This window comes from Lissotriton helveticus, chromosome 12, assembly GCF_964261635.1.
Source record: "Lissotriton helveticus chromosome 12, aLisHel1.1, whole genome shotgun sequence".
In the NCBI taxonomy this organism is placed as follows: Eukaryota; Metazoa; Chordata; class Amphibia; order Caudata; family Salamandridae; genus Lissotriton; species Lissotriton helveticus.
Window position 1 is genome coordinate 22,217,494 of NC_136073.1, and position 24,460 is coordinate 22,241,953.

Genomic DNA, 24,460 nt, shown 5'->3' on the forward strand with positions numbered 1-24,460 from the left:
GGTCATAGAAATGTCCCCAATGCCTCGCGTCAAATATCTCTTAGATTTGGGGTAAAGATCTTTGGCCAAGCATCTTCGAACCCCTTCAAAACTGGATGTGCAAACACACCATGTGAACATGTCAGCCTTTGAAACCAACTGATCCCTACAAGACAACACCGCTGTTGTACAACTCAACCTAGAGAGATTTGTGGGACGCGATATGTGGGAGTCGGTTAAGAACCTGTACATTTGTTGACCGCTTTTGATGGTGCCGACAGACACACCCCCCCGGAGGGTCCACCTGGTCTGAAACATGTAATTGAGCTCCACTCTTCGGTGACCATGGGAGGTTGTTGTATATGCATCTTTTTAGTAGACCGATTTCCAACCTACCAGATTTCCCACCAAAACTAGGGATATGTCTTCTTAGAAATGTAAAGTAAACCCATGACATGATTCTCTTCGCCCTCAAACCACAGGGTCTCCAAAGATGCCTGGATGAACTGCAGTGACAGGAGTCCACTTACTACTTGAGAATGAATGGGCTAAAAGGAAGTGGAGTTTAACCCCTTGGGCGCGGCCGCGATTCTGCGCCTGTTTAAGAGTGGGCGGGATCATGACGGCCGTCATCAGCACCCGCCCACCGTGATGCATGACGGCCGGGGGCCGTCACCAGCATGGAAGGGGTTAAAGGAAAACAAGACGAGTAGTCATTTCACCTCGAAGCACAATCAGGATCAAATGGATAGCGTAAAACCCTTACTGCGGCACTATTTTCTCGTACGACCAAAGCACTACACATTTCAAGACCCAGCGGAGGGAAAATGTATGGACCAAACAGGGACCCTGCCCCCTCTATAAATCCATGGGCGTGGATATTTTAGGGAGAGAAGAGAAAAGAGATGAACCATTGCAGGATCTCAAAGAAAAAAAAAAGTTTTTTCAAAAAACCCTCATCCACCCAGGTTTCCCCTTGGTGGCATGCGTCATCGTAGGGTCCATCCCTGCCCTCTATGGACAGGGGCGTGCTGCTACCAACGGATACACGGGAACACTTGATTGAAAAAATACAGGGGTGTCGCTATATACCTAACCACTTTATTGTCTTTGAAAGGAGTAGGTTTATTAAAGTAAGAAAAAAGGTTAAAAATACGAGATTAGTAGGTCCTAAAATAATTTTATTTCTTACCCCTAAAGTGGTATACTAAAATCTGGGGATGTGCGGGGAAAACCCTAGGCGTGAATACCTATTGTTTCCCTTTATGTTTATTTGCATAGTATTGTCGAGGACGAGCCCCTACTTTACCTACCTCTACTCTCCCCATTGGGGTTTGGTAGATATTTTAAACACATGGGGCCGGACTCAAACTACACTTTCTAGTACATTTTCACTACTATCAAATGTACCACAAATTGCAATTGACACACTACGTGCAGAGTTTTACACCTTCGCATTACCTATACTTTTGTTTGCAGAGTTCACTGCCTCAACTGCAAAGGCTCCACAGAGCTACTAGAGCTTTTAGTGGTAAATGTGGGGGCGGGCACAGGGAGTCTTATACTATGGCAGATTTACTACATAAGGGGATGGGATTAAGGAGGTGTAAGAAGGGTTATGGGAGTCTTAGGGAGGGGTTTAGGTGGGACGTCACCCACCCACACAAGAGTAAGCCAATTATAATACTGCGGGGTGGAGACATGTAGCTAACACTTCCTAAATACACCCGGACTTTGTGAACACCGAAAGTAGTAAACTTACTACAAAGTGTAAATTACTCAAAAGTGTACATTACCTTTGGTAATCAGGCCCTTTACCATCAATATAGCTAAAATCCCAGTTTTACTGATTTACACACTTGAATACCTGCCTTATACATCATGTTCTTATTTACATTAAGTCTAAGGAAACCTGTACGTAAACTGCAGTGTGAACCCCTCCACTGGCACCCACAGATGTTTCCACCCTTCACGGATTCCCCGGCTCCTCTGTCACGTGCACCCATTGGGAAACATCCTTTACCATGCAACTTTTACCACGCAGTGCTTTTACAACGCAGGTTTTACAACGAAAACCGTTACAACGCATTGCACTGGGGGGGCGCTCTAGGATAAGTAATAGTTTAATTTACTATCCAACACCTTCCCTACTATCCCCGGGGACAGGAGTTGGAATAGTAAATTAAACTATTCACTATCCAGCACCCCCAAAGCAATGCGTTGTAATGGCTTGCGTTGTAAAACTTGCGTTGTAACGGCATGCGTGGTAAAAGCATGCGTTGAAACAATGTACATCCGCACCCATTCTGCAAAGAAACTCGCCAAACGGAAATGGCTTGTAGATTTACTCTGTTTCCTTAGAAAGCTCCATTCTTGGACTGGGCACAAGTCCATTCAGACACTGCCTGGGAAAGATGCTCACAGCGACCGGGCTGAAACGGGTGTGCGGTGGTACCCAGCATCTTCTTAATGCAACATCTGAGGTCTTCCTTTCAAAACCTCAGTGATATTCAAATCAAATCAAATCAGGAACATTTATTTAGCGCACACATCACCCGAAAGTATCATGGCGCTGGCGGGCGGCTCCTGCGTTGTCAGCATAAGAGGGACAGAGCTAATGGTCGAACCCACATATTCACCCAGATCTTGAATTATCAACATCCATAGATGGGCTGGTGTATACCATATATTTTTTAAGTAACTTACTTATCTAATTACTGCTGTGTACTACAAAGTCTCTCTCAATTGACTTCTCAATGAAATCCATGGATCTTATTCATTTACCGCCGCACTGAGTACCACTTTCCAACTGACTTTTCAGTCACACTGGCTGCAATGAATAAGCAAAGTACATCTTTCTAATTAACTGGGTTCATGAATATAATTTATTTCCTGTTTGGAGTTGTCCATTGCTCAGTCTCTTTTGACAATCTTTTCAAAGCTCTTAAAATTGGGTTGAGGTGGAAGTCTACAAAGTTTGGGTTGCAGGCACCAACCACAGCCAGGTTCCGTGCCATTGGATGTGTGACGAAAAGGCATGTGTGCCAGTGCTTGATTTGAGCCAGTGGTTTCCAGCGCTCGGCACCGGCACTTAATTGTCAACACCAGCATTTTGACAGTCTGCCACATGGTGGCGCTGTTTGTGTAATATAGGTATGAGCACAACAACAGTTGTTTATTAATCAAATATACATAAAAAACTAATAACTGCCTCCCAAGCTATTCTTATAGCTTTGGGGAAGGGCCTCGAACAGACTGAATTGTCACACTTGTAGCAAGCGGTGTGCTGGTTAGTACTTGTGTAGGTACAGTCATTGGCAGCGGTAATGGGTGGTGCAAGCTGCAAGGGCCTCCTGGCGGGGAAGCACCAGCATTTTTTGAAATATTTTTAATGAATTAAGCACTGGCTGTTGCCATGCACCAACACTGGAGTCAAGCTATCCTGGTTGACGACGGCTGATAGACAGAAACCGGTCCTAGGATGCTTGATTCCGGTCCAGGAAAGACATTGCTTGGCAGTTCAGGCTGTCCATCAACTGTGTTTTTTGTAATTTTCACCCCGAGTGGGCTGGGTATGCTCAGACGTGAGTCCCAGGCTCTCCACACCACTGGAGTCAAGCTATCCAGGCTGATGACGGCTGATAGCCAGAAACCGTTCCTTGGATGCTTGATTCCGGTCTGGGAAAGACAGGGCTTGGCAGTTCGGACTGGACTTTTCCCATGAGGCAAAGGGTCAGAGCTGATTTGCATATAGCCAGTGTCTAACCCAGGGTGGTGTGGAGTGAAAAAAACGATGGATTTAGGCCCAGATCTTTGTACTGGGGTGAATGTATGACATTGTTCTACATTCTGTCCATCAACTGTGTTTTTTGGACTGTTCCCATGAGGCACAGGGTCAAGACTGATTTGCATATGGCCATGTCTGAACTGGGGTGGCTTGGTGATCAAAATAACGATGGATTAAACCCAGATCTGTGACTGGGGGTGAATGTTTTGCCATTGTGCAACATTCCGTCCATCATCTTATGTGTTTTGCTGTTGCCATGCACCACCAAGAACCAGTAGTCCGCCTGAACTGGGCACAGTTTCCAATCAATAAAGAGTTTTCACCAGTATCTTGCTGCCCACCAGCTTGTGCCTACCTCTCTTCTAGGGCTACGTTTTGCCATGGTTCTCCACCCATATAATTTTCTTATAAACAATTTAGCAGCCAGGCTAAACATTTCTAAAAAGTAATGTACAAAGCGCAACATGAAAACAACAGATTGTATACCGGGTTGCTGGAATTATGCGATTGTGCGGCTGCAGCGATTTTCACATAATTATAGATTTGCAGCTTTTGCCATATAATCCGTCACCTGCTGAATAATCTGCAGATTAACAAAAATAATGTGTTTATACCTCACACGGTTCAATCGTTCAGAAGAACGCAGCGACATGTATTGCAGCGCAGTGGAAGGCAGTTTGAAAAGGTTCCCTGGTTGCTTATGGCTATATGTGGGTGTAAAATAAGGTGCAACCATTGTCCAGACAGTTTTAACAAGTGTAAAAATGAAAACATAATGAAGTAACACAATCATAAAATGTGCTGCATAATTTGCCTTTTCTTGACGCATAATTTACTCAATCATGCATAATTCCAGTGGCCCTGATTATATGACTTAGGGCCAGATGTAGGTAATTCCGATTTACCTACTCTTAAATACCGAATCATACCGAATCGGTATTTAAGAGTAGGTAAATTTGAAGGAGGCAAATGTAGGTAATTTTAATTTTACAATTACCGATTCTGTAAGAGCCGGTATTTACTGATTCGGTATTTCCCATTGGGTATTTGGTATCGGCCGTTACCGACCGGTATTTGGCTACCTACATCTGGCCCTTAGTGACTTGTGTGTTAGTACGCACTTCCGCCGCAGTCATAGATGATGATTAGGAAAAGAGTTACCAAAGTATAAATTGTTAACGTTGAGAAGACTAGTTACAGGATGTAAACACGCTAGGAAAAAAACAAGCAGCACGATGGACTGAATAAGAAGGAAGGAAGGAAGATGACGTAAGGTATTAATCCATCAATTAGCACATCCTGACCTCACGTACAACACAAACCTGTGACACACAGGACACGTTGATCCTCTCCTTCCAATGCGCAAGGCAATAATTATGATTCAGAAATTAGAAACGTAGGTTAGACCATCAAACTATGACCTGATTATACCTGAAAAGTGACCCATTTGTTCAAAAGTAGGCTTATGTCATTGATGAAAGCGACTGGGCATTTATTATATATATTTTTAATAGATTTACTTTTTTTTTGTTTTTGTTTTTTAAGACAGTCTCAGTTTGCCAGCCATGACTAACAAATTCCATACTACAGTTTATCACTGCGCGGCACGCGAAGGCCAATAGATGGAGCCTGCCTTGCTCCGCCGCCCGTGATGAATTCAGTGCCATCTAAAAATAGCCAACTCTGCAAATTATGCCAGCCGTCTCTTGACAGGTAGGGATATTTATCCTGGCGCCTAATGGATCCATGGAGGCCGCCTGGCACGACACCGATCACTTGTCTGGCCATCCGCAGAGACAACATCAAACCGTATCATGGCGGATAACCCTTCTGGCAGCACTGAGCTAGTATCAAGAACCGTATAATCTATATGTGTTTAGCATGCTGACCGGAGCACTGTCCGACTCCTTGGATAGTCATGCTCATCGTAACGTGCAATATTACGCTTATGAAAATAGCCCAATGTTTTGGTAAATTACACTTACAGCACCACAATAGATCATTCTAAACTAAAGGGTATTGTACACCATGTATATAACTCGATGCTTAAACACCATTATTGAACCTTTAAAGAATATTTGTGAAGATTGCTCATGCCCTGAAGAAGCTACTACTTAACAGATTGGGGCGAAACATGTCTTACCTTTTTTTTTTTTTGCTGGCCAATGATTCGGCATTTTTTACCATAACCCTGATCGTAAACCTATCCCTTATAGTTTAAACTTTACCGTATCCCTGCGCCTCACCCTTATCTTTCCCATAACCATGATCCATAGACAAGGTAGAAGAACATAACATAATGAAATGGAAAGAAGGTCATGGTAATCGTCAAGGTAACCGTGTAAGGAGAAGTGAAGGAGGTAAGGAGTTGGCATCGCTTCGGAGAGCTGTGGGCGGATATACGTTGTTACAACGCATGCTTTTACTACGCATGCCTTTACAACGCAGGTTTTTCGACGCAAGTCGTTACAACGACTTGCGTTGGGGGGTGCTGGATAGTGAATAGTTTAATTTACTATTCCAACTCCAGTCCCCGTGGATAGGAGGGAAGCTGTTGGATAGGAAATTAAACTATTACATATCCTAGAGCGCCCCCCAGCGCAATTCGTTGTAATGACTTGCATTGAAAAACCTGCGTTGTAAAGGCACTGCGTGGTAAAAGTTGCGTCGTAAAGGATGTTTCCCGCTGTGGGCAGTGTTTTGTTGTGGTGCCAGTTAGCAGGTACTGGGCTGGTGGTTCTTAAGCCAAGGCAGAAAAAGCATCTAAAGAGGACCGGAAGGTTGTATTTTTTCGTCTCTGGAACAGAAAATGGAATTAGAAAATACATTATGGACTCACCCTGAGTATTTTACAACTGTCTGAGAAGTTGATATTGAACCAATAATCACTGTTTCACTGTGCACGACAACTCACAGTGCACATCAAGCAAGGGATTTCCTCTTTAGCCCGCCTGCTTTTCCCACACAATAGCTTTTATGTCTATCTTTAGGTTTTATCCATATATCTGTTTGAAGTTACTTGTCTTAATGTTGCCCAAGTGGAGAAGAATCAGCTTTGTCATATGTTTTCACTCTTTCCCCTTTTACCCAGGCCTAGCTTTCTGTCACTCACACCTAGCGATAATGCGTACATTTGCTATACCACAAGAATATGCAAATTCCAAAGCTCTGTCCAAAGGTGGTTGAACTTCTCTTAATAAAAGCTCATCCAAGTTGTCCTTTCACTTACAAAATCTGTATTAATTGCCTTTGCACACTTTTAATTTTGACTTGGGTCAATCTCGATATTGTCCGTCACTTGTGTTTTGCTCTTGTAGTGCAAAATTCAAGTAAAAACAACTAGTAAGATCTTAAAAGAAATCATACAACTGATCATTCTGCATCCGTTTTTACACAAGTAACAAGCTAGGCCCCTTAAAAGTTAAGCCACATCCCCGCAGAACAGGAACACAAACCAACCTCAACATGTTTCGGCCTTGTTGTACCTCATCGAGGGTATGCAGCAGGAGTTAATCTGACTGGGCAGATACATATCCCAATGAAAAAACTTCTGGAGAGAGATGCCCGAGGTAGCAGCACTCACTATGAATAGCACTAGGGAGCGATTGTGTTTCAGGATGTGAATGAATGAGTTATTGAACAAGTAAAGGCATTCATACACTGCACACAACGCAGAGTGCACCATATTACATGATGGTTGGCAATGATTAAACCAAAGACCAATGAAACTGCCCGCATCTCAGGCTACGCTTCAGAGCCAGCTAGCCCAGAAAGCCAGGGCTCTGCCATGATGCATTATTTTCTAAGTATGGGTGAAATTTGCGAAAGCAAATCCGCGGTCCGCGAAATCCACGAATTTGTGGAAAAAATTTTGGGCGTGTTCGTGGGGCTTTTTGCCTGTTCACGGGATTTTTTCAGCGCGGCTAACGCGAGGTTACCCATGCGGTCGTACATGGGCTAGTTGCATGCTCGCGTTGTGCAATTGTGTGTTTGCGTCCGTTTTTGGTGCTCGTGGACAAAAAGTCTCGCGACCAAGCAAAAAAATCCGCAAGCTTGCAAATTGCGAAATTGTTGACTAATTCGCGAAACGCGAATTTGTCAAAAATTCACAAATTCCACGAGCGGAATGGATTTTACGCCCATGCTTATTATTTTCAACCAACTCTGACATTTATTAGTTGTTCTCTCTTGGTTACAAAAAACTCCAGCATGTCTTGGTGCCCAGATGTGGCCCTGGGGTGTTCAGGCAATGCACTCTCATTGTTTTAAAGTTCGCTGCTCTGTTTCAGAGAATTAACCCTTTGCATCATCACTAGGCGGTACTCATTACCACTTTTCGTTGGATCACTTCAGGCCATACGGTGGGTCAGCGAGATACCTCACCTAGAGCGGGTACACATTTCCACATGCTTTTCGCAAACTGTAGATAAATATAAGGTAAAAACACGAATTTCTGTGGACATGTGCCCCAAGCTAACAACTGGGGGTAACTGCCTTAGGCAGGACACATGTCCCGGTACCCCCACACCCAGCCTCCTCCCATCGCAAACTCTGGAAGTATGGCTCCTACCTACCACGCTCCCCTTCCTGTCCTCTCTTCCTTTCTTTCATTTCCCACTTTCGTTTCCTCCCTTCGAGGGTAATACATAAGACCACCAATGGCAGCAAACGCCAAAGGTCGCGATTGCCTATCTATTGTACAAGTGGCCAATCATGTCAACGGTATGCCTACTGTAACCCCAACGGCGTAGAACGATACCAGTATTGCCTTCACTATATCTGTACTATATATAAAAAAAATTATAATAAAATCTTTTGAAATAAAATAAAAAAAAAATAAAAAAATTCTCTGCGCTGTTGCAAGAGGGAAACCAACCCCGTTCCTGGGAGGACCCAAGTAAACTCAATGATTATTCTCAGACCAGAGAAAATGGAGTGGCAGAGAGGGACTGGATAATCTATGCAAAAAAACCAAAAAAAAAAAAAAACCTTTACTCCGACGAACAAGCAGGAGGCCAAAACATAATCCTGGCTGCGATTGGCTCAGATCCACCAGAACAGCTAAGGAAGAGGTGTGGCGCAGCAGCCAGGATGGCTGACTCTGGAACACCAGCCTCGCGGCTCATTCCCTGGCTGCAGCTCAGCCCAGCACCCTGTGACTCTGGGCAATAGCTCGTTTAATCTTCCTGACTGCCCCCAGCGCCTTGAGACCTTTGGGGGTGATTAGTTTGCGCTTTACAAATACTGGGTTATTTTTTATTTAACCGACCCCATCATTAAAGCCGACATTTCAAAAAGCAATAGGGGAATGAGGGTTGACGGCCCACCCGCTGAAACTTTCAAGTCTGCGAAAGACTTTTGGTCCCGCTCAACAACTTCTCATTTATAACAGCAACGATCCCCGATTCTCTGAGGGGTTCCATCCTTTTTCCAATACATAAAAAAAGTTGTCCGTTCAATAGATTTGACCAGATTTTTAAAGCCAAAAACCGGGACATTTCAAGGAAATAGAAGAAGGACTACAATGTTACTTCAAGAATGACAGCGCTCCTCAGCAGAGAATTACAGATTAGGCAGGCAGAACATACATAAAGAGCAATTTTTTTAAACCCAGAAGCTTGCCTGATAATTACATTGTTTTCTTAAAACAACTGATCACTTTCCCTGCTGTGTAAACATTTAAAAGCACCTCCTGCCGTTTTCAGTCGACCCGCTCTAAAAACCGGGAGAGGAGATACATTCCCTGAAATCTGCCGGGACAGCTGGTGAAAAACGGGACCGTACGAGCAAATCCAAGACGCCTGGTCACCCTACCGTTCAAGCCCTGCTAACCAGGGCCGGACTGGCTACCTGGCGTTATGGAATGCTTCTGAGCTGGGGGCTGATTTCGTTGATGGGTACCTGCGTGTACTGAACTAAATTAGTTTTGCTTTAATTATTTCGGAGTACATGCAGGTCTCCATGAACTAAATCAGCCCCCAGCTCGGCAGAATTCCAAAACGCCCAATAGTCAGTCCGCCCCTGCTGCTAACTATCGGCTTATTGCTCTGCTAGACCTAGAAGCCAAGGCCTTTGCTCGAATTCCTCTTGAGGAATTAGACTCCTGGGTGAAAGAGGACAATACCCTCCCTTTTTTCAAGCAGGGTCGCCGCCTCAACTGTGGATAATATTACATTGCTCGCCTATCTGACACACCTTGCACTGGCAAAAAACACTTGCCACTTTATTGCTGTTTCATCGACTATAGTGCTGCATTTGATTGGGTGGACCGAGGGATCCTGTGAGCAAAACAGCAGGCATTGGGGCCTGTTATTAAAGACAATAGTATCTATCTGTACACCAGGGGACCTGGGTTCGCATAAAAGACGGTCCTTTCACTGCAACCGTCAAAATCATAACCAACAGCGGTTTAAATCAAGGGTGTGTGTTGTCTCCCCTTGCTTTTTAACTTGTACACAGCAGACCTGGGAAAAGCCCTAGAAGGCGCCGGCATGACTGCACCGAGGCTGGGAGAATCACGACTCCCAGTCTTGCAGTATGCCGACGGGGGCGGCTCTAGGCTCATGGCGGTCCTGGGCAGGGAGCTTAGGTAGGGGGCCCCGGGCGGGGTGAAGCCCCCCGGAGCTCAGGGGGGTGGGGGGTCAGGGTGTTTGGAAGTGGAACAGAGCCGGAGGCCGCCAAATCCCTGCCAGGGGCCGCCATGCAAATATGTATCCATCCTCAGAGGATTATTATATTAAGGATATATATTGGCGTGGAGGCCCCTGGGGTTTGGTGGCCCTGTGCAGGTGCACAGCTTGCACATGCCTAAGGCCGCCCCTGATGCCGACGACCAAGTGCTGATGGGCCGTGCAAGGCCAGGCCTAAAGAGAGCACTCAACAGGTAGAATGATGAGAAGAAACTTCAAGTCAATCAAGATAAAACAAAAGTCATCATCTTTGGCAAAAAAAAAAAAAAAAGAAACATGCACATCGCCTGCTTGGGAGATGCAAATCAATCAATCAATTGTATAGCGTACTACTCACCCGCGAGGGTCTCAAGGCGCTGAGGGGGGGCGGCAACAAAATATAACTATTTAGGTGTTTTGTTTTTAGAACGGGCCAAAGCAACAGCACATTAAGAGCATCTAAGATTCAAGGGAGCTGGTGTAGTTTACCGTCTAATGCGCCGAAAGAAATGCCTAATGACACCCACAGCCGACCCAATCCTAAGAGCACTAAAGACCGAACTGTTACCATCACCAAACCATTTATAAAGTTTTATATATAGCGCAAACATGATCCCGAAGGATATCAGAGCGCTTTACAATTTGAGGGAGAGGAAGGTACAAGTTGCAGTACAATCATCAAAGGGATAACAACCCAAACAAATCAAATATGCACATCAAACAGGCCCCCGAGCCTTCCTGGGGACGCTGCCCCGCTGCTGGACGTCATCCAACGCGCAACATTTAAGAAAATCCTGGATATACTTTGGCACGTGCGAAGGATGAGGCTCAGATTAGAGTTAGGCCTCGCGAGCCAAGAATTAGCGTGCCAAGGACCACTCCTGAAATATCACATCAGGATTAAAGATGCACCAGTGAACGCCCTTAAAGCCCGGCTTAACGCAGTATTGGATGCGGCCAACAAACCGTGGCAAAAATATCTTGCTTCAGTGATTAAAAATGGACAAATTGAAGCCAGCAGCTGCCAGAGTACTGGCATCCCCTTCTCAGTCTGGAAAAAGGGTGAACATACAGGTAAAAAAAATCTTGCTAGAGCAAGACATGCTTAATCGATGCAGTTCTACGGTTACGAAGTATTTACCCATTCCCGTGCAGCAGGAAAAGTACATCCTACCTGCACCAAACATTAGTTACTCACGCCTGTTGCAAAATCTATATATATATATATATACATACATACATATACACACACACACACACACACACACACTCACCTCCTTCCTTGCCAATAAGAGACTTTAATCCCTTCTGGGCAAGGGAAGATCAAGCAGGCTGTGCAAACACTGTAATGAATCCTGCACCATCTGCTGTGCTTCTTGCACAAATTAAACAACGATCGTAGACGTCTGCTAGGCCTTCCATTATTAAGCCCAGGGCCACGCAAACGCAAAGCGGCGACGGAGCCGCGCTTCGCCCAATCTGCCCCTGTGATCCTTGCAAGGGTCGGAAATTTCCCTCGACACAGGCTCCACGGTTACATTGTTAACAGGCGAGTAACAAACAAATTTTGCAGGCCAAAAACGTAGCCAAATAGGCAGGTTGTGAAGCCTGAACAGCTCGCTTTAGATCACAACGCCTGTTGAGGCGCCCTAATCCATTCTAACAAACACCCACCCATCCCTGTATCCCTGCCCCCTGCACTGTGCAGCCACCCATCCCTGTATCCCTAGCTGCTACACTGTGTATCCTCCCACCCTGTATGCTGCACTGTGCACCCACCCATCCCTACCTGCTGCACTGTAAAGGTAGGGAAACAACCTTTACAACGCAACTATTACATCGCACTACACTTACAGCGCAGTCATTACATCGCAACATCCTTTACAACGCATGTCACTGCAACGCAGGCATTACAACGCATGACACTACATCGCATGTCACTACAACGCAGGTATTACAACACATACCATTACAATGCATGACACTACATTGCATGTCACTACAACGCAAGCATTACAACGCATGGTACCCCTACACTATCCAACACTTACCCTACTGTTGCACCCCCTGGAGTTAGAATTGTAATTGTTACCCCTACACTATCCAACACTTACCCTACTGTTGCACCCCCCTGGAGTTAGAATTGTAATTTTTACCCCTACACTATCCAACACTTACCCTACTGTTGCACCCCCTGGAGTTAGAATTGTAATTTTTACCCCTACACTATCCAACACTTACCCTACTGTTGCACCCCCCTGGAGTTAGAATTGTAATTTTTACCCCTACACTATCCAACACTTACCCTACTGTTGCACCCCCTGGAGTTAGAATTGTAATTTTTACCCCTACACTATCCAACACTTACCCTACTGTTGCACCCCCTGGAGTTAGAATTGTAATTTTTACCCCTACACTATCCAACACTTACCCTACTGTTGCACCCCCTGGAGTTAGAATTGTAATTTTTACCCCTACACTATCCAATACTTGCCTTAAATGCGATGTAATGGAATGCTTTGTAAAGCTAGTTTCTAAAAATGCGATGTAGTGTCATGCGATGTAATGGATGTTGGATGTAAAATCTGTGTTGTAAAGGCATGCGTTGTAAATGTATGCGTTGTAACATCATACATCCGTAAAGGAACAAGCACTTTCTCAGCCGAGACTGTTCTGGGTGCCCTAAAACCATCACATACTGAAATTTTAAACTAATTTTCAAGCAAACTTTTCTTGACTTTCAAATCGATGTATGGAGGTGTTGCTGGCCACCACGCCGCATTCATGGAAACAAGTAACACATGAATTTCCTCTTGTAAACTCTGAACTGATGCAATATAAAACAACTGTGAAAACAATTTGTGACTTTTATGAGCCCTGAGGAAGTCTCTTTTTTTAGACGAAACGCGTCAGCTGTGGTCCTTCTGAGTTTTAATGAACATTGAATAAAGAATTAATTGGAATTAAAAGAAAACACTTGGAATCCCGGAATCTTCTATATGTGCTTACTTATTATGGACTTACTTTTTTTAATTACACTGTATTGAGTGCTGAACCAACTGTTGTGATGTTTATATAGGATTCTTTCCTAGTAAGGAGTATAAAGGGAAGTGCCCCTTGGTTCTGTGCACCGTTATCCACTGCTCCAAAATGTTATTGTTCGGTGCGGATTGTTATAGCCTCTACCCTCAGTATGTGTGTGATCATTTTCAAACATTGTTGTCTCATTGTTAATAAACAATGCTGTGATGTATTTTAATTAGCTTGGACTTATAATGATTTTAACCCCTCCCCTGCTGATGACGGAACCGCTCCGTCATCAGCCGCGGTCGCGCTGTGCTGATGACGGAGCGGTTCCGTCATGGCCCGCCCGGCACGCCTGCGCGGCGCGGATTCCGCGCCTGCTCTGAGCGTTCTATTGAGCGGGGCGGGCCATGACGGAACCGCTCCGTCATAAGCACAGCGCAACCGACGCTGGTGACGGAGCGGTTCCGTCACCAGCATGCGCCCGCCGTTCTTCCGCCCCGCCCCCTTAGCACTGCGGCGGAATAGCCGCCGCAGTGAAGGGGTTAAACAACTGAAATAAAAAATATTAGCAAGTTTGGATCTGATCTTAACACTAAAACCCCTGATGGTACCTGAGAATAAACTAGCGATGTACGAGCGGCCGGCCCTGAACCCGCATAGGTCCATAGCGGTACATTATGCAGACACGCCCCCGCTCCCGCTCTATGCTTTCACTCTAATGCCGGGTCTTCAGTCTGTGGGGCGTGACCCCCAGGGGGGGCGTGGAGTCCTGGGAAAGGGACACATTCCCAGGCCTCACTTGTGCCTGGAATCCATAACATTTGCTTACCTTTTGAAAAACGACAACCAGTGGGGACAGGTTTTAAAATGCTTCCATCAGGTGAAGTTCCATTAATGGGTCTCCTGTGCTGTGAACAGCCTTCCTGCCAGGGTGCCTGCTTGCTTGAATAAAATACAAATATGCACTTTTAGTTAATCTGCAAGTGCAAAGGGTGCTTGGGGGCCACTGATCGAATCACTTGTGATGACAAAGGTTTGTTTCTTTAAGTCAGTGCAAAGAGTTAACAACTGGGCTGTGATGTACGTGCTTTTAATTGTAACTGCATTTACACAGCCCTTAGTTCCCCTGAAGAGATGTTGAAAAAAGTGCATTACATACGTTCTGGTATTACTAAAATCTACATTTTGGCAGCAGCATTTTATGGTAAAACTAATTGAACATTTTGTATCAGCCTATCTTACACTGTGTGTAACGCAAGTACAAAATAATGACTTGCATATTCACTTTCTGTCAGAGGCGGTGACCTCGTAGCACTACACATACACAAGACACTATTCTCCACTGCACCAACAGGATTTAATTCTGCGACCCTCTGGTTACACACAGACCTCTGAGGTGCATTAACTAATAGAGGTTTTATAATGTACCACAGTGCACTTCCCACTGAGCAAGAACTTTATTTATTGTTCATTTAGGCTGCCCGTTATTTTATATGTAGCTCTAGAGTCCAATATATTGAGATTTTCGTTCTCCTGCTTTGAACAAGTTGGTGCGCATGCGCCTTGCGATCTGTAGGTTTCATCCTGTAATGATTTTAGGCGATTGATCAGGACTATAATAAACAGGTGTCTGTCAGGACGCAAATGGGGGGGGGTGCAACCGACGTGTAATAGCCGGGGTCACCCCAGTAGCCGCGCAGACCGTAGGCCCAGGGTTCAGTGCACCTGAACCTGCAGCGCCTACAACAGCCGGAGGGCCGAGGCGCCTCTTCATGCTTCTGAGGTCGGGAACGGATGCTGTTTGAGGCAGAGGGGCAGGCGTTGGCCGCTGGCTGCAGGGCAGGGCAGGGCTCCCCCACGGCTATACCCTGAGAACAAACTTCAGTGCCCAGGGGACCCCCTGCGGCCAGCGGTTCTGTGGGGCCCTTCCCTGCCTGTGGGGTGAGTGGGCACTCATGGGGTGCACAGGGTCAGTTCTGACGGTTCTAGCGCCACTGGGGGGCAGGTTCAGGGTCCATATTCTAAGGCGCTTGAGGCAGGAAATGAAAACCCCGATCAGATCCAGCGACCCTACAAAAGTGTCACCCTGCGGCCGGGCGTCGTGCACATCCGTGCGAGCACGGATCCTGGTGTGTGCACATTACGGGTCACGTGGCATGGAGGGCTCAGAACGGGCGTCCTTCGAGCACAAACAATCTGTCAGGAGAAGAAGGGGCTGCCTGCTCCTGTCTGCCCACAGCGACCACAGCAAGGGGGGGGGGGTTACTGGAGATAGGCGCCTGGAAGCCGGACAGAGGCGCGGGTGTGGGCATGGCTGCGGTCCTTCAAACCAGTCCCAATCCCACACTGCCAACCCGTGCCAGCCCCACACTGCCAGCCCATGCCAGCTCAACACTGCCAACCAGTCCCACACTGCCAATCCGGTGCCAGCCCCACACTGCCAGCCCGTGCCAGTCCACCCATATCAACCTGTGCCAACCCCAAGGTGCCAACCAGTGCCAGCCCTTCAATACCAACCAGTGCCAGCCCCACACTGCCAACCCGTGCCAGTCCCTCCATACCGACCAGTGCCAGCCACTCACAGCCAGTGCCAGCTCCATACAGCCAACCAGTGCCAGCCACTCACACTACCTACAGCAGCAGCTTCCCATGCCGCCCACCAGTGCCAGCTTCCCAAACAGAGCATCTGTGCCACCTCATCGCACTGCCCACAGTGGTCACTCCTCACACGGCGCACCGCACCAGGGCATGTTTTTCACTATGACCAAGAGGCAGCTTTTCACACCGCCCACCAGTGCTGCTCGTCCTACTGCCCACCATGTCTTGTTTCTGACACTGCCCATCTGGGGAAGCTACACAGGATACCAAGCAATGCCTGCCTCCCCCACTGTCCATTGGTGCACGCTTCCCTTTCTTATACTTAAAACTTGCTGGGAAGATCAGACGTGATGACCATTCAGTCCGTGGCCTCTCTGCTGAGGTGGCAGCAAGTGTGTCCACCTCAGCAGCGGGTCTTGGTGGACCCCCTGCGGCTCCCTGTTCTGCACCCTTCTCTGCTACGCCTCCACGCCTCACACGCCCCGGGGGCTCTGGCGCTCGTGAACACTCCCAGCAGGGGCCAGATGGAGGGGTGAAGTGGGTGTCACATGCACTGACACAACCACCCACCTCTGGTCCTTCCTCCCTGCAGAAGAGACTGTCTTACAAGCAGGACCAACAGAATTATGCGATTCTGGGTCCCTCCCGGGCATTTACCGTATAATAATGGGTTTGCCACACAATCCACCCACAGATGCACGACTTGCAGAGGTAAACCAACAGGTGTCTGTTTCTTCCAAACGGATCATAAATTATATAAACAGCCCTACGCGTGGTGCTCTGCGGTGGAAAGTGTCTGCAGAGTTAAGCAGGACAGCTGTCAGTGGGCGATGGGTGGACGTGTACCCCGGAATCCACTGGCACCACAGGGGTAAATATAGGACGGAATTACTGTGTGTAATGAAAAACAACCAGTGCTTGAAATGGGAAAATAGAAGTGCGTGAACTCTAAATTGGAGATACCTGCACTTCTCAGAAACAAACAGGCACGCTCCAATTTAAAGTATTACCTCACTCTTGAGAAGTGCCGGTACTCTCCCTCCCAAAATAAAAAAAAGTGCCGGTACTCTGTACTGGATAGTACCGGCACATTTAAAGCACCGAGGACAGCACGCGGACATGACACTGCCACAATTAGTGCTGCAACATGCTACATTCATTGCACTATATTGCACGCTATGAAGTCCATGCCGCATAATTTGGCCCTTTAATGTTCGTTCATTCCATTGGCCCCGGTTAGAAGGCAACCCCAATACACCTTCAATAAAGCCCCGCCCCCCTCCAACAAGCCCATATATTTATTTGGTAAAACGACATCCTTTCAGCTAATATTCACCCAGGCAGGTTGAAGCATTGATGGAAAAATTGGGTTGGACTATGAACTCCCAGCGCGTCTGGGTGAAGGGTCACTGACCCCAACGACCTCTGCACCGGAAGAAAATAAAGTTTGAGGACCGAAACTAAGACATCAGTAGCAGAATGCCGAAAAGCTTCCTCGATTAGGAAGTCGAGACTGTTGGCCCGGTCAAGTCCACCGTGTGAGAACGGAGGGTGTCCCACTCCAGAAACAGAGTGTATTAATCCGTCTAATGGAGGGCCACGAAGCCATCACCAAGGTCCTGTGAAGTAAAGCAAAAAAAACAGGAAGAAATGCGGGTGCATTGCAGGCGGCGTGCCTGGGAAATCCGGGCTCGAATCCCGGCTCGCACAGTGAAACCAACAGTGTGATCCTGGTCATCCGCGTCATCTCACCGAGCAGTGTGTGTTTAATAGGCAATTTTGAGAACATTTAGAAGATTCTGCGTGTGCCATAAAAATGCATAATCTCCAAGAGAGGTAAATCGCGAATTATATCATTTAGTAAGTAAGAAAACCTCTTGCTTTGCGTCTGGCAACCCTTTCAGGACCCTTGCCTGTATAGCTAAATTTACGTTTAGAAATGATTATATTAAAAATACTGGCTGCAAAAAAAATGGTATATAAATGTACCAATCTTAAATACATGTTGAACGAATAGATTACAATTTCCTTGAGTCCTGCACCTTTAGAAATGATCAGTTGCGTGATCGCGCTGCTGGATACAGCGCCACGCAGGCGCAGTGCCTAGAGGCGATGCCTTTCTGCTTCTAACCCCATCCGGGACTTGGATTCAAGACAGAAGGGCCGCACATCGACTTCTGCAGCAGGTGCGTGGATCACTAGAGGCATTTCACTCTGGGAGCTGCTTTCTATAGCGCCTCGCGGCTTTCGGCGCTAGTCACGCTCCGACATTTAGAGTAAAATTTGAAAAAGCGTCACGCAGAGGGTCAAAAGGGGCATTCCACCCTCGCACACAGACCGCTTCACCGCGTGCATGAACCCCCTGAGCTGATACTCCACGCCCATCACATGTGAAACATAGCGCCTCGCAGGACTTACCCGAGGAAGGTGAGGGCTTCGCCGGTCTCCTTGTTCCACGCCGAGGGGCAGCTCATGGTCGCTGGTTCCCCGTCTCCTGCGGGCCCCCGCTCTAGAACCCGGGCTCTGGAACACGCACTTCGGCTTTCAGCTCTGCAGCAGGCGCTGTATCCAGGCGCTAGAACCCGTGCTGTGGAACCAGATCCGTGTCTCTGCCCAGGAGCATGCACCCTGTTTCTAGGCGCTTTCACTCGCACCCCAGATCTGCGCCCAGGAGCAGGCACCCTGAATCGAGGCGCTGGAGCCTGGATCTCCTGGAGCCTGCACCCTGTGTCTAGGCGCTAGGACGCGTGCTCTGAGCCCCAGTCCTGAATTCCGCCTCTTGAACCCGTGCTCTGCAGCCCGCTGGTACCCCGCTCTAGATCCCGGCTCCCTCGGAGGATGCTCCGGCTGCAGAGGCGAGACGCTGACTGCCCCTCTCCGGTGCAGACTCCATGGCAGGGGGGTGCTACAGCCAGGGAGGGGGCAGGACCGCCGAGGGGGGGGGGGCTGTGAGAGGAGGGGGGCGAGGCGCTGCTCCGGCGCTCAGTCACTGATGGAGCGAGCGGAGCAGGATCACTGTCAGCACGGCGGGGGGAGCCGGGATTTAACCATCCCAGACATGGAGGGGCGGTCCCAGCTCCCGCCCCTCCCCGCAGGTGTCTCTGCTCCGCACTCTGCCATGCACCAGCGGTAATAAGAAAGCAGCGTTGCGGCGTGCACATCCGTGCACACCAGCTGTATTAAGAAAGCAGAGCGGTGGTGTGCACATATGGAGACATAACATGTAATAACAAATCGGTGTTATGGTGTGCACAGCTGTGTACATCAGCTGTAATAAGAAACCAGAGCTGCGGTGTGCTCAACTGTGGACATTACCCGTAATAAAAAAAACCTGTGTTATGGCGTGCACATATGTGGACATACCTGTAATAACAAATCAGTGTTATGGTGTGCAAAGCCGTGGGCATCCCCTATAATAAGAAACCAGTGTTGTGGTGTGTGCCCCTCCGTTGTTATCAGGTGTAATAAGAACCCTGTGTTGTGGTGTGGACATACCCTGTAATAAGAAACCAGTGTTGGGATGTGTGCACAGCCGTTGACATCGGGTGTAATAAGAAACTAGGGTTGTGGTGTGCACATACATGGACATCCCCTGTAATAAGAAACCTGTGTTGGGGTGTGTGCACAGAATTTGACATCACCTGTAATAAGAAACCAGTGTTGTGGTGTGTGCACAGCCGTTGTTATCAGGTGTAATAAGAACCCTGTGTTGTGGTGTGCAAGTACATGGACATATCCTGTAATAAGAAACCAGTGTTGGGATGTGTGCACAGCCGTTGACATCGGGTGTAATAAGAAACCAGTGTTGTGGTGTGCACATACGTGGACATACCCTGTAATAAGAAACCAGTGTTGGGATGTGTGCACAGCCGTTGACGTCAGGTGTAATTAGAAACTAGTGTTGTGCACAGCCGTGAACATCCTCTGTAATAAGAAACCAAGCCTACAGTTAATTGAAGGATTATTAAAAACTTGAGAGATTGCACCCTTAGGGGAGGCCCCAGTATTGAGCGAAAGTAATATCAGAATTGGTCGAAGGGGTAAGAAGAAGAATAGGATTCGACGTATCCCTAAACGGAACCTGACAAAAGTGCGGTTCCCTCCAGTAAGCAATGAATTTAATAGTACAAAATCTCCTTCACGTAGAAAGGACACAGGGATTTTGGGGCAACTCAAATTGAACATGGGTCAAAAAACTGGGCAAGAAAATGATAACCAGTCGATCTGTTCAAACTTGCTGCTGACTCTCCCACAGTGCCATGACGGCCCGGAAGAAAGTGGGATAAATCAGGAGATAAGTGGAGACCCCATATCAGGAAAAGTAACGAAAAACTTACATGAGCTTGCAATAGATCAATACTCCGCTCCCGGAGGAGCCCCTTTTCATCCTCGTGGACGGGATACTCTCCCAGTACGGTTTGATTCCGGCCTGGGGACAGTTGGGGTAGGGGACTTGTTAACAGTTTTTAACAGTAATAGGGACAAGTTAGAGAGAGACCCGGTCTTAGGGCAGCCCGGTAATAGGCCAATAAGGAATACAGGGCCAGGAGTCGGGCAGGTGAGCAGGACCGTGTTTTTCGTCTCTCTGTTTGAAACCGAACCAATGTTATTGAATAGAAGTGCCCCCCTATAGTTGTTAACAGAAATAAAGGACTTGGGGCCAATAACAAGTAAAGATCTTGAGACGATCTACTTAGACTGGAGGAGCACGCCCCCAAGTCCTAGAGTTACATTCCCGTCAGGGGTAGTTTCAACATTGGTTATAGTTAATGCAGACTGCTCGGCGGACGCCGAATTGCTCCTAGATGACTCAGCCACCAAGCTGGGACACGTTGAAACGACCTGTCGAGTTTACAGAGTTATATTCCCCTTTTTTCTATATACTTATAAAAAGATAAAACAAGACGTCAATTAACTGCGCCACTTACATATGAGCATATGGGATACTGCTGATGTAATAATGATATCTCACAAGATGTGGTGATTGCCGGAGGTATATGCCTTCCTCTGTTTTCGTTTCTTTTACGAAATATCGCAAAGTTGCGGCCGGCCCGATGGGTTGTAGGCTTCGCTATATGTAATGCTCAATGATTCACTAATAAACGTCTTACAAAAAAAAAAAATAGTTAATGCAGACTGCTTTACAAAAAGAGGTATAGATGTGATTTCTAGTGTACCCCCTTGCCGAGTTCCTTCAGAAAGCTTAGTAACGATACATCAGATGCAAGTGTATGGGTTCTCTAACAATAGGGGTGCAAAAATCCCCATAAACCTTAAAGACATCGAAATAACGGTAGGTAGAAGCCTAGGAAACAGAGAAATTAACATTTTAGGCCCTGAAACCCAAAGGCCTAGTGGTCCCAATGTGGAGGATGAGGTAGCAAAGTGGAGCTGGGTTACAGGTACCCTGAATGGGTCAAAAATATCTACCACAAAGCCCAAAGTGCGTGGGTAGCCAATTGGGAAACATCTTATCCTGGAATGTGGCGGGGGTAGGAAAAACGAGCTGTAAGCTTAAATCAGTATTATAATTTGACCCCAAAATAATTTGCCTCCAAGAAACGTGGATGGGGGAGGAGTTTCAGTTTGAGAACTTTTATGTGTATTATTGTACAACAAAAAAATCTGTAAAAGGGCACGCAAGTGGAGGTTTAGCTATTTTACTTAGCTGTGACAAAAGATGGGATCCTGTGATCTATAAGCATCCCTCAAAAAGCTGTATCGGAGTAAAGTTGAGGATGGGTGAAGATAACTTGGGGCAAGCAATTCCTTTATTGGTAAATGTGTATATTCCTCCAGGGAGAGCGTCAAACGTATTGATTGACTCAATCTGTGCTTTTGTGCAAAGGTTAAGTAACAATGAAGAATGCTCACGTATAATGATGGTGGGGGACTTTAACGCTAAATTATCCAATAGTGCAGTTATGTCTTTTTCTAACCCGGAACTGGAGGAGGTATGGGCCATCCCAGATTCTGTACTGCCAGTCCATATAAGGTCAGATAAACTAGGCTTGTTACTTTTGCAAAATTTTAGAAGTTTAGACCTTGTAACGTTAAACGGTAGATTCCCGGAGGACTCCCCCGCTGCTTATACCTTTCGGAGTGTATATGGTCACTCCTTAATTGATTATATGGCAGTATCTTTTCAATTATTTAATGTATGTGTTGTGGTGTGCACATACGTGGACATCACCTGTAATAAGAAACCAGTGAAGTGATGTGTGTGCCCAGCCGTTGATATTAGGTGTAATAAGACCCTAGTGTTGTGCGCAGTAGTGGACATCAGGTGTAATAAGTAATAAAGGAAACTGGAGACAAAATTCACACAAGCCCTTGATGGGGTAATTTCTGCCCAGGATCAAGGCAGTGGAGCTGAGGAGCCCAGATTCACCTCAGAGGGCTCACTCTCACCTTCATGCATTACCAGCAGACTAGAAGAATGTCGTCAAGCCGGAAGCGCTATATTACCGGCTGACGCTTCAAGCAGGGCTCTATCACCCCTCAAGCGCCTTCACTAATCAACGACCCGGTTTGCCCTGTTTGATGATTTGCACTATTGGCGCCCATCACCTCGTTTCATAAACAACTCATGTTTGCGCGCTTCCGCTCTCACACCTGGGCAGTTTACGCCCTCCCTCTACCCTCCAGCCCTTTCAGTCCCCCAACCCACGACTCCTTTTCTCTCACGCACCCTCTCTCTCCACAGCAGTCTGCATTCCCTCTCTATCATCCCTTCCTCCCCTGTTCCTTCTTTACAAGCAGCCCCTACTTTTCCTCTCAGCAGCTTTTGCTCAGTATTCGGTCTTTCTTCTTCTCTCAGCAGGTTCTCCTCTCCATGCCCTTACCCTCTCAGCAGTTCATTCTCTCCAAGCAGCCTCTCTTCTTCTCCCAGCAGTTCCTTCTCTCCAAGCATCATCTCCTCTCCGCCCAGCAGTTCCTTCTCTCCAAGCAGCCTCTCTTCTACTCCCAGCAGTTCCTTCTCTCCAAGCAGCCTCTCTTATTCTCCCAGCAGTTCCCTCTCTCCAAGCAGCCTCTCTTCTACTCCCAGCAGTTCCTTCTCTCCAAGCAGCCTCTCTTATTCTCCCAGCAGTTCCCTCTCTCCAAGCAGCATCTCTTCTACTCCCAGCAGTTCCTTCTCTCCACGCAGCCTCTCTTATTCTCCCAGCAGTTCCCTCTCTCCAAGCAGCATCTCTTCTACTCCCAGAAGTTCCCTCTCTCCAAGCAGCATCTCTTATACTCCCAGCAGTTCCCTCTCTCCAAGCAGCATCTCTTCTACTCCCAGCAGTTCCTTCTCTCCAAGCAGCCTCTCTTCTACTCCCAGCTGTTCCTTCTCTCCAAGCAGCCTCTCTTATTCTCCCAGCAGTTCCCTCTCTCCAAGCAGCATCTCTTCTTCTCCCAGCAGTTCCTTCTTTCCAAGCAGCATCTCTTCTACTCCCAGCAGTTCCCTCTCTCCAAGCAGCATCTCTTCCACTCCCAGCAGTTCCTTCTCTCCAAGCAGCATCTCCTCTCCGCCCAGCAGTTCCTTCTCTCCAAGCAGCCTCTCTTCTTCTCTCAGCAGTTCCTTCTCTCCAAGCAGCCTCTCTTATTCTCCCAGCAGTTCCCTCTCTCCAAGCAGCCTCTCTTCTTCTCTCAGCAGTTCCTTCTCTCCAAGCAGCCTCTCTTCTACTCCCAGCAGTTCCTTCTCTCCAAGCAGCCTCTCTTATTCTCCCAGCAGTTCCCTCTCTCCAAGCAGCCTCTCTTCTTCTCTCAGCAGTTCCTTCTCTCCAAGCAGCCTCTCTTATTCTCCCAGCAGTTCCCTCTCTCCAAGCAGCCTCTCTTCTTCTCTCAGCAGTTCCTTCTCTCCACGCAGCCTCTCTTATTCTCCCAGCAGTTCCCTCTCTCCAAGCAGCCTCTCTTCTACTCCCAGCAGTTCCTTCTCTCCAAGCAGCCTCTCTTATTCTCCCAGCAGTTCCCTCTCTCCAAGCAGCCTCTCTTCTACTCCCAGCAGTTCCTTCTCTCCAAGCAGCCTCTCTTATTCTCCCAGCAGTTCCCTCTCTCCAAGCAGCATCTCTTCTACTCCCAGCAGTTCCTTCTCTCCAAGCAGCCTCTCTTATTCTCCCAGCAGTTCCCTCTCTCCAAGCAGCATCTCTTCTACTCCCAGCAGTTCCTTCTCTCCAAGCAGCATCTCTTCCACTCCCAGCAGTTCCTTCTCTCCAAGCAGCATCTCCTCTCCGCCCAGCAGTTCCTTCTCTCCAAGCAGCCTCTCTTCTACTCCCAGCAGTTCCTTCTCTCCAAGCAGCCTCTCTTATTCCCCCAGCAGTTCCCTCTCTCCAAGCAGCCTCTCTTCTACTCCCAGCAGTTCCTTCTCTCCAAGCAGCCTCTCTTATTCTCCCAGCAGTTCCCTCTCTCCAAGCAGCATCTC

General features: G+C 47.4%; 1 protein-coding gene across 1 annotated transcript in view; it reads right to left on the bottom strand.

Annotated features, from left to right (window-relative positions):
* Positions 1–19,051, bottom strand: part of YJEFN3 (YjeF N-terminal domain containing 3) — a 146,624-nt gene extending 127,573 nt beyond the window's left edge. The window contains exon 1 of the mRNA XM_078668582.1: positions 18,478–19,051. Coding sequence (XP_078524708.1) covers positions 18,478–18,533 — 56 coding nt within the window. The 5' untranslated portion in view covers positions 18,534–19,051. The remainder of the gene's footprint in view (positions 1–18,477) is intronic.
* Between the last annotated feature and the right edge of the window lie 5,409 nt (positions 19,052–24,460).